Source organism: Lutjanus erythropterus, chromosome 12 (assembly GCF_056507025.1).
Source record: "Lutjanus erythropterus isolate fLutEry1 chromosome 12, fLutEry1.hap2, whole genome shotgun sequence".
Taxonomy (NCBI): Eukaryota; Metazoa; Chordata; class Actinopteri; order Lutjaniformes; family Lutjanidae; genus Lutjanus; species Lutjanus erythropterus.
Genome location: NC_139328.1, coordinates 1,761,424 through 1,778,179, shown reverse-complemented (window position 1 = coordinate 1,778,179; position 16,756 = coordinate 1,761,424). Strand labels below are relative to the sequence as shown.

Genomic DNA, 16,756 nt, shown 5'->3' with positions numbered 1-16,756 from the left:
AATAATGTTTATTTCTCGATACAATTTCAATGGGTGCAATTATATCCTAGTGCTTATAATCAAGATAGAGTGAGAAAAAAAGTTTTGATTTGTTTAACTTACTCCACTTAGATGATAACCCGTCAGTGTAACACCACTCACTGAAATCAGCTGGGAAATAAATGTTATAATGTTTTTTTATTCAGAAATTCTTGACCCAGGGAAAATAGCATTGATGTTGACATAACACAGCAACAAGTTAAGGCAGTCATTGCAGTGTCTACATTTATATGTCTGTGGTGTGGTATTTGCACTTTTACTTAAGTCAGTGGTTCTAAAATAGGGGTCTGGGACCCCCAGGGGTCCATGGCACTCTGCCAGGGGAGCCGTGAAAAGTTTTTTTTATTCATTAATTTAAATTAATGAATCAGTCCAAATAGTAAAGTAAAAAAAAAAGTTTCTTTTTTGGCTCTTTTGATAATAAAGACTGCAGAACCCTGGGCTACGTTTATGCAAATTTTGTATAGGCCACAGACCTGGTCACTGAGGGCTTTGGTTTGCTCTGCATTTTCCCTCCTTCTGCACTCTGTGTAGAGCGTCCATGAGATTTCCGGCAGGCCCTGAAGGCGGCACAAACCACATCCTTCATTACCGGAGCGGAGAGGACCGAGCGACACTGCGAGACCTCAACACATCACCCGGAGAGGATAAAACACAGTATTCACGTCCACTGTGAGTAATTTTAACACATATTAAGGCTGATATTGGTGTGATTTGTGGCCGAGCAGAGCCGCAGCATGTCCGCTCCGCACGGCGGCGGCAGCGGCTGCCTTCAGTTCCGGGTTTGCCGTCTTTGTGCACACGGCACCGGGCTGGTGCAGAGCGCACAAACCCAACGTGTTACTGTTTACCTCCAGTGTGTGCGAGTGTTTCTGTTCAAAGACAGACACGCATGGCTGGCTGTACCGCGGTAATGGATTTTATGTTTTTATGGCTTGATAAGACCGTAAACTGAGGCCGAGCCTCGGCGGCAGCACGAGGCCCGGGCCTGGGCCGCAGCCTCCTGGCAGATGCCATCTGTCAGCAGCATCCTCCGAGAAATTACACGAAATAACTGCTGCTAGCAGGGAGGCTAACACCGCTAATTCACTGTTAGACACAGAGGAGGTGAGGAAGCTTCCGCCGTGTTAGTACTATCACCAGTTAAACATTAATATTTTCCATTGTTACTGACAATGATGAGCTGTGTGTTTTGTTAAGATGACGTTTAAACAGCCACCCTCACCTGGCTTCATTTGTATGAGCCGTATGCCAGGCTCCATTCAGAAAACCTGTAAGTTAATTGTCCTGTCCTGCTTAAGGACGTATACTTAACACAAATTAATTTTTGGGAATCCAATCATTCAGAAGGTCCTCTTCAATTCAGCTCAACATCCAACGAACCAGGCAACATCTCTCTAGTTTCTCTTGTTTCTAGTTTTCCGCTACTTTTCTCATCCATCATACTGTTTACATGTCTTCTGAAAACACCACTGTGGGTAAACGTTATAATTGTGTTTAAGTTGGCTGGCAGATAGTGTGATCAGCAGTGTGTGATCTAATTCGGATTCTATTTTTGATAAGTGCCGTGTTATAGTAGCTAGATCCATATCCGGCTTCAGTTGTTGCAGTCGTACGCCTCGTTCAGAAAACCTCCAATTTTGAATATTCTTTCCTACCAAAGGAAGAATACAATCTCAACACAAGTGAACTTTCTTGAAATCCAATCACTCAAAATCTGCTCTTCAGTTCGGCTTAATTTCCAACAAACCAGGCAACATTTTTCTTTAATTTTCTTTTTTTTTTTCATCTGTTTCCATATGTCTTCTCAAAAGACCGCTGTGGGTTAACGGTATAATTTGGTTTAAATTGGCTGGCGGACAGTGAGATTTAATTGCCTTCTTTTGTTGTTTTGAATAAGTGTTGTTTTATAATAGAGTTAATCTCTGATTATATCCGGAATTAACCATAATCCGTGAAAAGGTCCTCCGTCATTCAGCCCAGCAGACACTTGTTCTGTAATCATGGTTCCATTGTGTAAGAGCGGTAATTCCCTGAAATTAACGTCAGACGTGTGTTCAGTTTAAACCGCAGTGTGTAATGTCAATTTTATGTGATTCAACAACAAGCATAAACTCATATACTCAAGTACTGTACTGAAGTGCAACTTCGAGGTACTTGTAAAATATGATGTATTGTTATAAAGTAAATGAAACTCCATCATTGCATAAAATGTGCAGGATTAGCGCCATCGCAGCCAGCTATACTGGAGATGCTGCAAACAATAATTAAACAATAATCCAGTCATATAAGTAAGGGTTTATGTACAGTGTATGATATTACAGTAAAGACCATCTCACTGTACACTGTCTTGCTTATTACATGGTTACTAACCAACAAAAATATTTGGCACACATTTATGTGACACAAAATATTAATTTTAAAATGATTTTATGGCTTTTCTCTTTTGCAATAGTGATCTTCTCGCTGTACAATATCCTGCCCATTACGTTATGTACCAAAAAATCAAAATTTGAAAGAAAGTATTAATTTTAAAATGATTTTAGCGATCTAACAATGTTTTTATTGTTCGTCCCGGAACTGCAGCTGCTGTTTCTCCAAACTGGGGGCGTCTCAACTGCCATCTACTGTCAAATAACCTGAACTGTCCCTTTAAGTACCTTTGCCAATTATGCTTGTGGACAAACTATGAATGCTGGACTCTTAATGACAAGTGCTGCACAATTCATGGCAAAATTATCAAAACTGAAATATGGCCAAGTGCAATATCCAAACTGCAAAACCAGAAATTAATCACGATTCTTTGAAGAAGGAAAAACGTGTGAGCAAACAGTTTTATAATGAAGAGCTGTAATCCTGCAGAGATGCTCAGGGCAAACAAATCTTGTTCTGCTGATATAAGAAAACACGTTTGTTTGACACCAGCAAATTTCACATTATTATGATTTTAATAGGTTTTTTTTCAGTAATTATGAAAATTGTAATCCAAAAATGATAATTCCCACTCATCATATCACATATTGCAGTTGCAATTTCAGTCAAATCGCAAATCATGCAGCCCTATTAATGACATAATTTGAATTTTTAAATCAGTTTTTTGCATTAAGTAATTTAATACTTCTTCTGCTGCTGTTCAACCATCAATCAAATCATTTAAACTTCAAAATGAAGACCTGAAGTGGGACGAGTGTGTTCCTGTTGTGATAAGGTGGTGATCCCTCTGTGTTGGAGTTATAAACTGTAAATTATATGGATTATTTCTGACCGTGAGTTAAAAGATGGAGGTCAAAAGTAAAACTGTGGACACGGACTGTGAAGCTGTTTGTTTTTCCCCTCAGAAGAGGGAAGTGAGACTGACAGCTGTTAAATCAAACAAAGAAAAGTTGTTTTTCAAACACATTTGAACATTTCCCAGTTCTAAGTCCTCCAGTCTGAGAACCTTTCTTCTTTGTCAGACGAAACAAGCAGCTTTGAGACGGCTTCTTCAGGAAAGTTTTGAGAATCACTCAGCTTTAGGTGTTCCAGGTACCTGATTCATCATCAGACAGTACTGTAGTGGGGTTTTGGTTCCTTGAACTTTTAAGGTGAAGTAAGAACTTCTGATTTTATGATTCATCTTTACGTGGAGCAGAAATCTGTCTGCTCACAGTCATCCTGTGAACTTCAGCCAAACTCCAGAGCCAAAAGTTCTAAATTTAGTGTTGTGACTGAGAAGGGGATTTGTAATAAGCTCCACTGCTATAATAATCTCTTTTTGATTCATTATGTCATCAGGGTGTCACGACTCTCCAAATCCACGATTCAGTATTATTTTACATGTTAGGCCAGGGTTCGATTTCTTTCTTTCTTTTTTTTTATTTTAACTCTTTTTATATATATACTAACAGACTATTGAATCTTTATTTGTAAATATCAACAGATTATTGGTTTTGTGCCTTGAAAACTGTCATTAATATTTTCATATTCTTCTTAAAATATAAAGTCTACATGGTGTCAACACAGTTCAGCGGGAATATTTTTCTTTAATTGCCTTGTTGTGCAAAGTAGTCCAAAGTAAATTTTTACTTGCCCATGAGGAATTGGCTTTTTTTTTTTTAAATCAGCAGTTATCAAATAACAACAAAAACTAAAGTTAAATGTCTTGTTTTGTCAGTCTATAACCAAAAATCCAAAAATACTAAGTTTAATATGGTAATAAATAAACAGAGAAAAGCATGAAATCACCATATTTGAGAGGTTGAAAACACCATTTACTGCCATTTTTGCACGAGGAATTACTTAAACTATTAAACTATTTCGATAATCAATTAATTGTATAAGTCTTTTTTTACCACTTGCCTGGTTGTTGCAAGTAGGTGAGGGTGGAGAGAGGAAAATATTGTCTGGTTATACAGGATTTCTGCAAAATCCTGGAGAAGTCTCAGTGTGTCTGAGTCACTTTGAATCTGCTGAAGCATCAAATCAGAATCGACAGATAGTTTAGATATTTTCACATTGACTTTATAATAATTTGATATGATGATAAGCCTTCTAATATATTCTAGAGCCCGACTAATACTTAGATTTTGGGGCCGATACAGATCTTTGACATTAAAAAACTGCAATATTTATATCTGCTGAGATTTCTTTTTCTGAACAATCTTGTTCTGCTGACAGAGATGATGGAAGAGAGGAGGAGACGAGCCGTCTTGGCCGTGATGTTTCTCCTTGCCATGAGTTTGTGTGCTTGTGGCGGGTCGGCCGGGCCGGACTGCAGCCCGTCCGCCACAGAGACGAACAGCGCGGCGCGTTTAATGTCCGCTGTGGTCGACTCGCAGAGAGCCGAGCAGAGCCAGAGGCAACACCTGGAGGCGCTGTTCAACAGGTGAGCCCCTGACAGTAACCCAGACAATGTGAAAGTTACTGAGTAAATTCTTTGTTTCATGAAGTAACACAAAGATTGCACGCATAGAAAATAAAATCACAATAAATCAGAAATTTAAAGGATCACTTGAAGCTTTGCTTTTTGCTGAAAATTTAACAGTCAATTGGAAAAAAATTATGAAAATAATGTTAATTTGAACTTTAAATCCAGTTTTGCTGCACAGTATTTTCAAATAATTGAATTAAATTGAATTGCATGCTGCCTTTTGTTCACATTATTGTGATGATGTTTCAGATACGGAGAAAACGGCACCATCTCTCTGGCCGGTTTAAAGCGTCTCCTACAGAACGTGGGGTTGAATCGCATCAAGACTGTTATGGTGCAACATCATGAGCAACCAGGCCAGCATGACCACCACAACCACCATCACCATCATCATCACCACCATGAGGGCCATCATCGCCACCATCACCATGACGACAAAAACTCGCATCACCAGAAACACGTCCACGCCGACCCCTCACAGCCCAGGAAGTTTCCCAAGACCCCTGAAATCTCCAAAGATCAGGACAGCCATCACAACCTGCACGACAAGAAGACCGTGGCGGCTCAGGAGGTCGGCACCACAGCGGTGTACGACGCCCAGCTAATGGTGAAACCAGACGACGATGATAAGAGACAAGACGGCAGCAGAGAAACCACCAGGGCGTCTACCGCCAGACTGGTCACAGAGACTCAGACACAGGCAGCTGCAGTCAGCGGGGGGGATCATCACGATCATGACCATCACGACCACGACCATCATGACCACGATCACGACTATCATGATGATCACGACCACAATCATGATGATCACGACCACATAAACCAGGAGCTTCCTCGCAACCGAAGCACGGACAGTGTAGAGGTACAACATGATGGACACACTTTATTTTACAGTACACTAACAAGACATAACGAGCTGTACTTTGTTTTAAATTACACAAAAAAACTGAAATAATGTTCTTTATTAATCAGTTTTAGACTCTTTATTAGACTCTGTCAGGGAGTAATTAGAGACACATTGCAACAGAACTGCACCGTAAACTAAACTGAAATCACATATCCAGCTTATCCAGGTTGAGGACAGTTTGCAGAGTAAGGACAGTTTCTCCACCTGCTCCCAGGTATTTAAACGGTTTCCTGCTCTGAAATGAACAATTGTACCGTAATGTAATTTTATTTTTGTTTAAACTGGTTTTATAAAAGTGGTACAGGAAAAAAGTATTGCTCAGCAACTGGCATCAAAGTCAAAGTTTCAGTATCAGCACTGGTTCTGAACATTTTCAAACAAACCCAGTCCTATAAACATCCTCTTCTTCTAAAAAAGTATGAATTGTTTCTTATAACTCATAAACAGGCACTTAATGAAATGCCAAACTTAGATAAATCAGTTCAGGTTTGATTCTTGTAACAGTATCAAGTGATCTCTCATCATGTATCATTGTGTTTTTAAAACTGAGTTTAGTTTTTGTGTTTTGTCTCCAGTGTCTGAACGCCTCCAGCATCCTCTCCTCACATGGGATGTCTCAGGAGGTGGGCGTGACCGTCAGGGACTTCAGCTTCCTCTGCCCCGCCCTCCTCAACCAGATTGATGGCGGAGCGTGCATTCTGCACGAAGGCTCTGCAGGACACGAGGAGAGAGGTAAGGGACGAGTTTGTGTTTATTTTTTTTTAATTAAGTTTTATTTTAAAATGTCAGTCAAGTATGAAAATGTTACAGGAAGACAACAGGCTGCTGTGTTGGGTCAGCAGGAGACTCTGGTAAATAAAGTGTTTAATGGAGACAACATTTTTCTTAATTCAGTCCAGTGCTGAGACAGAACGCTGCAGCCAGCAGAAGCAAACAGAGCTGCAAGATAAATCCCTCCTGGCAGCTGCACACAGTCAAAGTTCTTGTTTTTGCCTCTGACAGGCTCAGATTGTTTTTCTAAGTGTCTGACAGCATTATTAAAGGATCCCTACAGAGATAGAACACAGTTTGCATCCTTTTCTGAGGTGAGTCTCATCAGACTTCATGGTTTTGATATTTCTAGAATACATAAACATTTACACTTATTATTTTTGTTTAGTTGTTGAATTAAAAAAAAAAGGAAAATGGTTTAGAAAGTATTTTGAATCTGACTCAAATATCCAGGTTGACATGTAATGTCATCACCTCAAACATGGCATGTGTGTCTGCTGAGTCACAGACCGGCACACTGGGAGTGTTCAGGTGCCTGCTGACAATCCAGATTTACCAGTTTATACTGGTCACACCCTGGCAGACTGTCAACACAAAGTTTTAAGTATGAAGACGGGCGTGACTGATGGTTTTGTTTTCTTTTCAGTAAATTGTTGCTGTAGACTGAAGAGATAAAACTAAATGATTTTATCTCTTTTCCATTTCAAGACCATAAACATGGTCACGGTCACCATGGCGACCACAACAACTCACACCACAATCACAGCGAGCGCTTGGATGGAGAAAGTGGCAAAAGCATCACAATAGGTAAGCTGGTGAAAGAATAAATCTGTAACATTTGGAACACAAAAAGTCAGTGTCACGTAATCTTTATATGTGTAGGTTTTTATTTAAACATTTTGAAGTTGTGTTTCTCAGTTGATGAAGCGTTGGATTTGTGTGTTTCAGCGTGGGTCGGCGGGATCATCTCCATCACCATCATCAGCCTGCTGTCGCTGCTCGGCGTCGTCCTCATCCCGCTCATGAACAGAGTTTTCTTCAAGTTCCTCCTCAGCTTCCTGGTGGCGCTGGCCGTTGGCACGCTGAGCGGCGACGCCTTCCTCCATCTCATCCCCCATGTGAGTCAGCGTGGCGCCGCACGTCCAGTCATTTACAAATCAAGTTCTCTGCCACATGAATTTAATTTGACATCTTGTAGAAACCTCACATTGTCGGTCCTGTCAGATCAGATTTCAATTTTCTGCCCACACGTCTGGACTTTTCCACTACATGAACTTAATGAGTATTAATGTTATTGTTTTATTGCTTCACTATTTAATTTAAAGTATATTATTATATTAATTCAATTTAAACATTTTTGTAATGTGGCCCGTTTCCATTAAAAAGAACCTGTAATATCTAAAATTTTCAGTTTTAATCGGGAACAATCTGGTCAAAGATTATGTAAACAAAAAAACAAATCTGGCCCCACATTTACTGACTTTTGTTACGTCAGAGTTTTATCACAGACCACCTCGTCACATCCAGATTCAGACGAAGTGCTCGTATCGTGATCAGTGTTGGTGGAAGTTGCCTAACTCGTCTCATCCGTCTCTTTTCTTTTTTGTGGGTGCTTCAGTCTCAGGGAGGTCACCACCACCACCACGAGGATTCTGGGACGCATTTCTTGGAGGACCATCACCTCCACGATGAGGGAGGGGAGAACCTGGACGCCGTGTGGAAGGGCCTGACGGCTCTGAGTGGAGTCTACTTCATGTTTCTGATCGAACACTTCCTGACGCTGGGGAAGATGTACAAGGACAAGAAGCAGAAGGTCAGAGTTTGATCGTCTTGGAGCGCCTTGTTTGGTTCATTAAAGATTCAAGAACTTTATTGTCATTGTGCAGACAAAACAAAATGGCAGATGCATCATCCTCACATGGTGCCTGTATTCACACATATTCACAAGGAATAAATAGACAGACACAAACAAAAGGTGACAGAAGTTGCAGAAAGTACAAAAATGAGCAATAGAGATTAAAGATTCAGTTAACAATAAGAATATAATAGCAGTTAAAGTGACAGAACTAAATAAAGCAATAGAAAAAAGGATGGTACAAAAGTAAGAAATATAAAATCTGTAAGAGGGCTGCAATGAATGATCGTTTTTTCTCGATTAATAGTTTTATTTCTTTTAAAATGTCAGAAAATGGTGAAAAATGTCGATCAGTGTTTCCCAAACCCTAAGACGACGTCCTCAAACGTCTTGTTTTCTCCACAACTCGAAGAAACCAAATTAATCGCTTCATGGAATAGTTGGTGATTAATTTAATAATCGACTGATCGATTAATCATTGCAGCTCTAGTATGAAAGTACAAAAATAAGCAAGATAAAGTATAGAAATACAATTAACCGTAGAAAATACAATAAAAATGGATTAGGTATATGTTGTGTCGTCTTTTCCTGGTTTTAAAGGCTGCAGGTTGAAGACTGTAATCACCATGGAAACATGATGCTGTGGTTGTTCATGCTGTTGTATGACATGAAAACAAGGTGTTGCTGTCGTCCAAACAGATCCAGAAGAAGTGGGATCAGAACGACAAAGCAGATCCAGAGAAGCAGCCTGCTCTGGAAGAGAACGACCTGAAGCCAACTGAGGGTGACACACAACAAACAAACAAACAAACAAACACACTTTGACTCTGAGGGGGAAAAAAAGCTCAACATTTTTTAACTTTGTAATATAATAATAATGTTTATAAAATCTGATGTCAGCAAAAGTCTCTGTTCCTCCAGATGTTGAGACTAATGGTGCCGGACTGTTTGGCGACCACGGGAGCAGCCTGCACGGCAGCGTGGCGGAGGAGGAGCAGGTGATGCTGGCGCCACAGGTGTCTGTCGTCTCCCCTCAGGGTTACGGCGGCGCGTCGGGTGCTGCGGCCTACACCGCCGAGGACTGCGAGAACAAGTGCCACTCCCACTTCCATGACACGGTGGGCCAGGCCGACAGCATGCACCACCACCACCACGACTACCACCACATCCTGCACCACCACCACTCCCAGAACCACCACCCTCACAGCCACTCACACTCCTACTCGGAGCAGCACTTCCAGCAGGCCGGCGTGGCCACGCTCGCCTGGATGGTCATCATGGGAGACGGCCTGCACAACTTCAGCGACGGCCTGGCTATTGGTGAGTCTTACTGTTACTCAGTGCCGGAATTTCACGATGGCCATCAGGCTGTGGCGATATCTACTTTGTCGTACCTGCAAACCTTTAGTATTGTGTGTAATATAAAAGTGTAGGGTTGGCAACATGCTAATGTCTGCATGTTATATTATTATAGCGTAGTAGTAGTAGTAGTAGTGGTGACAGTGGGTTTGAATATTCTCCTGTTATTCTGCAGGAGCTGCCTTCACTGAGGGTCTGTCCAGTGGTCTGAGTACGTCTGTGGCTGTTTTCTGTCACGAGCTGCCTCATGAGTTGGGTAAGATCTTTACTCTCGTCTCAGTCTTTCAGCTGTAGATTCATCAACGACAGCCTACAACCCTCACTGGGTGAAGTTTGATAATAAAATAATTCATCATCGCAGTTTTATCTTGGTATTTATGTATGGCATTGTCTCACGATGACAGTTTAAAGTACATGATCTGATTCTCTGGAGGCTAACATGTTTTTTTCTGTTTTCCAGGTGACTTTGCGGTGCTCCTGAAGGCCGGTATGACGGTGCGCCAGGCCATTCTCTATAACGTGCTGTCAGCCATGATGGCCTACCTGGGTATGGTGACTGGTATCTTGATCGGACACTACGCAGAGAACATCTCCATGTGGATATTCGCCCTCACTGCCGGACTCTTCTTGTATGTGGCTCTGGTGGACATGGTGAGTCAACGTTTAAGTCTGAGTAAAGGAAAAAAGGGAGTTTTTTTCCTTTACTCAGAGCGGACATGTTCCAGCGTTTCAGAATACAGACAACTGCTCGTTTTTTCATGATTTTGAGACCTAATTTTATATCCTTAGCATTTTTTAAGCATTCAAATTAGTCTGGGTGGTTAATAACACATTTCTGCAGTGTGATGAATTCAGGACACACATTTATTGTTGCTTTACACAACCTTTAACCTCAAAAATGCATCGCAAACAACACATCAGCATGTGACAATCACAGGCTGTTTACAGGCATGTGGTCTGAAGCTGCATGACAGAAAATAGCAAGTCAGAAGTCTGGTTTCCTCATCCTTAGAACATTATTTGAAGACAAACAAAACACACTGAGAGACAACAGACACTCAACAACACATGGTGGACATCAGCTTGGTGCTTTCTGGTCCACTTCAATTAGTTGTCAGACATTAAAGGACAAATGTGTGTGCCAAATTAGTGCCAGATGATTCTGTCTACATGGATTTCTGCACAGACATTTGACAAAAAAGAAATTAATAAATCAATGTATGTAAGTATATTCAGGCAGAACTAAATATTGAGGAAGCAGTTTAGAACAGAAATGATTGATTATTCACCGAGTCTGGAGATCTGAAACTCGTCAGCTCTCATCCAGTCAGCAGCATCTGTTCTGTCGACTCAACAGGTCTCGAACTCGGTCTGTCAGAGAGCAGCAGCCTTCAGGACCAGATGGCCTCTTCACACACGCACACAGTTAAACCTGCACACATGACAAGTTTATAAAAACAAACACAGAGACGTAAAGCTGTCACAACCCGCTGCCGTCTGTCTGGAAAACACAGCAAAGCTTCTGTTGTCCGAGGCCGACCTCTTGTGGCTGCTGCTCTGCACTGCGCTCCCAGTGAATATATCCAACTCTGTCACAGACACATATCCATGTAAAATAATGGTGTCTTCCAGAAATAATCCATCCTGTAGTCGGCTGGTTTAGTTGACAACAGAGTTTGAACAAACCTCACAGTGAGTTCAGGACTTCAGAGATGCTTTGTGCATTCCTGACAGAAAACCACCATTTTATAAGCCAAATATCAGTCTCTCAAAACTCAAACTCTCAAACTCCACTGGTGAAATCAGCTATTTTACCTTGAAGAACACAGACATTGATGGACTACCTCTGCCTCCATTTGTTAGTTTGTTTGTGTTATTGTGTGACTTTGATGTTTTAAAAGGACAGATCAGATTTGCCAAAGTCACACAATAATGCAAACAAACTAAATGATGGAGGCAGCGGTGGACCAGCCACTCCTGTGTTCTGTGAGGTAGAAATACTGATCTTTGCCTATGGAGTCTGGTTGGTGAGAAGACGCATACATTCGGCTTCTATAACAGTGGCCTCCAGCAAGGTAACATGGTGAAAATATTCTAAATATAGTGTACACTTAAACTGATTTTGATGGGGGGTTTTTTAAGTCTGTCTCTTTTGGCTAAAATACATTTAGGTATCAAGCCATTCCCAGAGTCCTGCCGTGAATCAAAAAGTTTTGTAATGGGTAAAAATAAGTAAATACATTTGTCAAAATTCACAGGTATGGACATGAGTAACAATGAACTGCAGGTGGGAAGCAGGCGAGAGCAATAATATAATGCGTACAGTAGAATAATACTGTTTTTTTTCCTGAAGAAATCAGAAATGTCAGAAATCAGCGACGTCACTGTCTTATCAGCGACAGCGATGCAGGGTCGCTGCTTGCTGGGATAAACTTGATTTGATCAGAGACGGTGAGAATAACGATGCCAGTGTCTTTGCGGCTTGTAAACAGTGCTTAAAGTATAAAGTTTTGATAGTCGGGTGGGAAGCGGGTTGCAGAACTCTGCTCTGTTCCTGTCCGGTTGCCCTCTCAGCTTCCCCAAGCTAAGGATGAGTGGTGGTGATTAACAACCGCCCTTTAAATAATCCAGACTATCCCTTTAAGAAACTACTCACAGATCAGTGTACTTTACTTGTGTTATTTTTTCTTTCCAGGTGCCAGAGATGTTACATAACAACGCTGGGGACCACGGCTTTAGCCACTGTGGCTTCTTCCTGCTCCAGAACGCCGGTATCCTGCTGGGCTTCTGCATAATGCTGCTAATCGCCATTTTTGAGCACAAAATCCAGCTGGACCTGGGATACTGAAGGAGAGTGGTCTCCGAGGTGTCTCGTCCTGAGCTCCATGTTTATTTCAGTGTAGTGTGTTTTAATTTGTTGTAGACAGATCAGACTAGTCACCTTGGTTTAGTTTTAGTGTTTTCTCAAGAAGCCGTGTCGGTTCAAACACAGAAATCAAACGTAAGCTAGTTGCCATGTTGAGCCTCTATCATCAGCATGAGGAAACTGCTGTTACCCACAACTCTGCCCTCCGGTGGACCTCTTTGCCATCATATTTGATTCCATTGTTTTTTGGTTTTTTTTTACACTGCTTGTCTGATTTTGTCAGAGTTGTTTTATGTTGCTGTTTCTGCTGCTGAGTCAAACCAGATCAGTATTCCAGGAGATATCCAAAGTGCCATAACAGCCCCACTGTGGGTACAACACAGTACTGGGTGATAATTTACATTTAAAAGTCCCTCCTATAAGAACTCCGAGGTGGAAGTTTCATACCACCATCTTTGCCAGTTGGCCAGTGAATTGCCTGCTTTTTTCTGACCAGAACCCAAAGATACTCGGAGAGAAAACCACCAAATATTTACAATTTAAGAATCACTGGCATTTTTGTTTAGAGCCTAAACCATTAATCTATCAACAGAAAATGATTCTGCAACAACACTGAACAATTAATATTCATTTTTCTCGTTTTGATCAGTTCTGAAAGTCAATCTGGTGCAAAGTGTTAGATTTTCGGAGGGACTCCTCCTTGTGTTTGTTGACAGAAATATAAAACTACATTTGTTACAGTTCAGAGAAATGATTTTCCCTGAAGGCAAGTTTGCTTAAATATTTCATGAAAATGTTTATGTAGTGGACTTAGAAAATGTTAACGCAGTACTGCTAAAGGGATAGTTCAGGTGTTTTGATGTGTGGTCGTATGAGTCAGTGTGGTAGCTACAGGAGATGGAGCTCAACACGCCACCCAGTTTGGAGAAGCAGCAGGGGTGCAGGTGTAGGATGCTAAACAATGTACTGCTTTGTATTTAGACACTAAAAAAACACTATCACTTTAAGTGCACGCTATATTTAGGATGTTTTCACAGCTTTACCTTCCTATCAGACGGACAAGAAACAGCTGTTTTGTAAGCCAAATACTGTTCTCTCTGAACCAACCAAACTCCATTGACATAATCAGTCATTTTACCTCACTGAAACACAGGAGTTGCTGGTCTACCGCTGTGCTGATCTGCTAGTTTGTTTGTGTTTTTGTGTGATCCCAGTGAATCTGAACTAACCTTTGAAACTCTGAAGTTACACCATGTTACAAACCAACCAACCAATCAAGGCAGCGTTAGACCAACAGCTCCTGTGTTTCTGTGAGGTAAAATGACTGATTTTGCCAATGGAGTTTGGTTGGTTTGGACAGAAGGATATTTGGCTTTTATAGCGGTGTTTTTTTGCCAGAAAAGGCTGTCTGACAGCAAAGTAAAGCAGTGAAAATATTCTAAATATAGCGTACACTTAAATTGATATCGATTTAGTTAGGTGTCTGGCTGCTGACCCTGCCCACAGCAGCACCTTTGGCTTCCTACATCAGTACTCCTGCTTCTCCAAACGGGGTGTGCTGACTGCCTTCTACTGTAGGCTACGTGCCTCACTATGGCTAAGTGTCTCATACAACCACACATTATATAATCTGAACTATCCCTGAAGTTCTCCATAAAGGGCAACACACACCAACCTCGTCACGTAACGCCAGGCAACAGACGTGTCACACATACAAAATATACAGTGTCAGCACTCTGGAACGTGCTGATTTAGGAGCAGATCTGATCAAATTGTTGACGTGGATCTTTGATGACCCCACAACAGAAGGCAGTGACATGCGTTGTACCACGCTGCTATCGTCCGCTGCCCTTAACTAATATCAGAAAACGTGTTCCTGGTGCCATATAAACCTGCAGGGAGTTCTCCACCGACAGTCCCATCAAGTCTGTCTTAGAAAGTGCTGAGGTTCAGCTGGTGGTTTTGGAAATCGGTGTGAGTCCCCAACCCTGCAGGAGAGATGAGACCTGTGGCCTTTTGTTCAGCCATCAGACAGTCTGATGAAGTCTTGATGGATGAAGCACGTTAGGAGCATCAAACTCACTGTGAGGAGGCCTCAGGTAGAGTCATCAGAGATACAACAGTGTGGCGTTTAATTAAATCAACAGGAAATCCGTCCATTAAATCAGCAGCCTGATGAAGGAAAAAGGTCTCTGTGAACCCCAAACCCTGACAGCTCTGATCTGAGGAGCTGCACAGGAGCCTCATTCCTATTTGCTAAATTGTTTTCCCACTTTTGAAGAAATGTTGCAGATGCACTTATTTTGATATGTTTGTGAACATTTTGAAGGGCAATTTCAGCATAGTTTCACTTCCTTTACTTTTAAGACTCTGGTTTAGATTAAGGTTGAGAAACGGTGTATATTTGGGCCTCCTGTGGCTGATAAAGAACTGCAGACATCTTGATGTGGTGTTGAGATCATCAAGGATTAATCGTATATTTGGGAAAAAACGGAACGCATTAACCTGAAATACACATTAATTAATATTTTTGTTTGAGACAGCTGCACCGCTGTGTAACTGTGTTCCATGTTTGCAGCTTCTCGATGCTAAAGGCTAACAGGATATAAGTGAATCTGGTAGCTCCTGTAGGCTGTCATCCTGACTCCTTACTGTTCAGTCTGTGATGTCTGTCACCATGTCAGTAAATTTAAACCACTGCTGCACTCTGAGTTCAACTTATATTAGAAGTTCAGCAGCAGAAATCACTTTTACTCTCTACGTTTGCACCGTTACCACAGCAACTCACGCAGATATGTTGGTGATGTCTGGACATAAATCTGTTCTGGTCACATGCAGATGTCAGTCTTTAAGTTCTGATTTAAGAAAGGAATCTGATTTTCCTGCAGTCTGAACAAAGCCTCAGACAGCCACACTACACAGTGATTTACCAGGTGTGAACGCAGGTACGCTTTGAATTTGTTACACAACTATTTCCATCGTTTTTAACATCTACAAATGAGCGCAACACTATAAATGTTCTCCAGGAGAGACGGTTAAAAAATCTTTAAATATTTAAACGGTATCGAGTTTAACTCTTCCGACCTCTACTGAAAACACTTCGTATGAGTTAGTTCTTTTCAACCAAATGTGGCCCAAACTTAAGGAGCGACGCCGACTGTTTGACCTTTGACTTCTTGGTGAAATGTGTCCAAGTGCATCTGAGAAAAGCCAAATGCAACGTGTGGAGAAGAAGAGCTAATTAACTGAAAGCAAATTATGGCAACAAAAAGGGGAAACTCAGCAGATAGACTGCTACATCATGTTTTTTAATTTGTTTTTAATTTATTTTTTTTATGTTATTGTTACAGTTGAAGAGTTATTGTGGCAGCTCAACACTGATCGTGTTCAGAGGAAACTTCTAAAAAGTCTCCGTAGTTACGACATCACTCCTGTTCAGTTTGATTTATCACAGCAGGTGTCCATCATGAGCTCAGTTTGAAGGCTTTTCTGTATTTCTTTCTGTCACTATATGTTTTTTAGAAGGTGCTGTTCTGATTTTTTAGGTCAAATAACAAGGTTTCCTCACAGGTCATGAAAATATTATTTTCTGACCTTTAAAAAAAGTTTAAGTGCCCAAAAAAAACAACAAAAAGCAAGTTCAGTCCAGACATGAACCTCACTGTGTATATTACATGTACGATATTATACTGTATGTATATATTTATGTACAATACTGTACACGTACGTGTTTCATTAGTTTCATTTGTGCTGTTTGTTGTGAAGAATGTGAGTCTCAGTTTCATCATGTTCGACACAAACCAAAAGAATCTCAGTCAGAGAAAGTTACTGTCTGGTAAACATGCTGGAATCTAAACAGGAGAAAATTGTTTATTCGTGTTTTTGTCTAAAAGTGTTTAGAATTAATATTTTTTATTAATTTATTGATTTGACTCATTGGTCATTTTTGAGATTGTGTGAAACTAAAATCCCTTCAAAATGAATCATCAGGCACAAAGAAAAATTTGCTAAACGAGAGAAGAAGAAGTTTAAAACATCTGGACGACGTCT

At 40.9% G+C, this 16,756-nt stretch overlaps 1 protein-coding gene across 1 annotated transcript; it reads left to right on the top strand.

The window, feature by feature from the left end:
* The first annotated feature begins 890 nt into the window (after positions 1-890).
* On the top strand, positions 891-14,836 carry slc39a6 (solute carrier family 39 member 6). Its single transcript, XM_084732122.1, has 12 exons — positions 891-1,146; positions 4,696-4,903; positions 5,198-5,810; positions 6,431-6,587; positions 7,335-7,433; positions 7,575-7,744; positions 8,245-8,439; positions 9,181-9,265; positions 9,403-9,801; positions 10,016-10,096; positions 10,301-10,491; positions 12,536-14,836. Exons 2-12 carry the CDS (start codon positions 4,698-4,700, stop codon positions 12,686-12,688), a joined length of 2,349 nt encoding a protein of 782 aa, XP_084588248.1. The 5' UTR covers positions 891-1,146; positions 4,696-4,697; the 3' UTR covers positions 12,689-14,836.
* Positions 14,837-16,756: the final 1,920 nt, after the last annotated feature.

Bases quoted from the DNA above. Each gene is read 5' to 3' on its own strand.
- slc39a6 (XM_084732122.1), top strand. From the start codon at position 4,698: ATGATGGAAGAGAGGAGGAGACGAGCCGTCTTGGCCGTGATGTTTCTC. The intron at 7,745-8,244 runs GTGAGTCAGCGT...TGGGTGCTTCAG, and splicing joins TCCTCCATCTCATCCCCCAT to TCTCAGGGAGGTCACCACCA. The intron at 9,802-10,015 runs GTGAGTCTTACT...GTTATTCTGCAG, and splicing joins CAGCGACGGCCTGGCTATTG to GAGCTGCCTTCACTGAGGGT.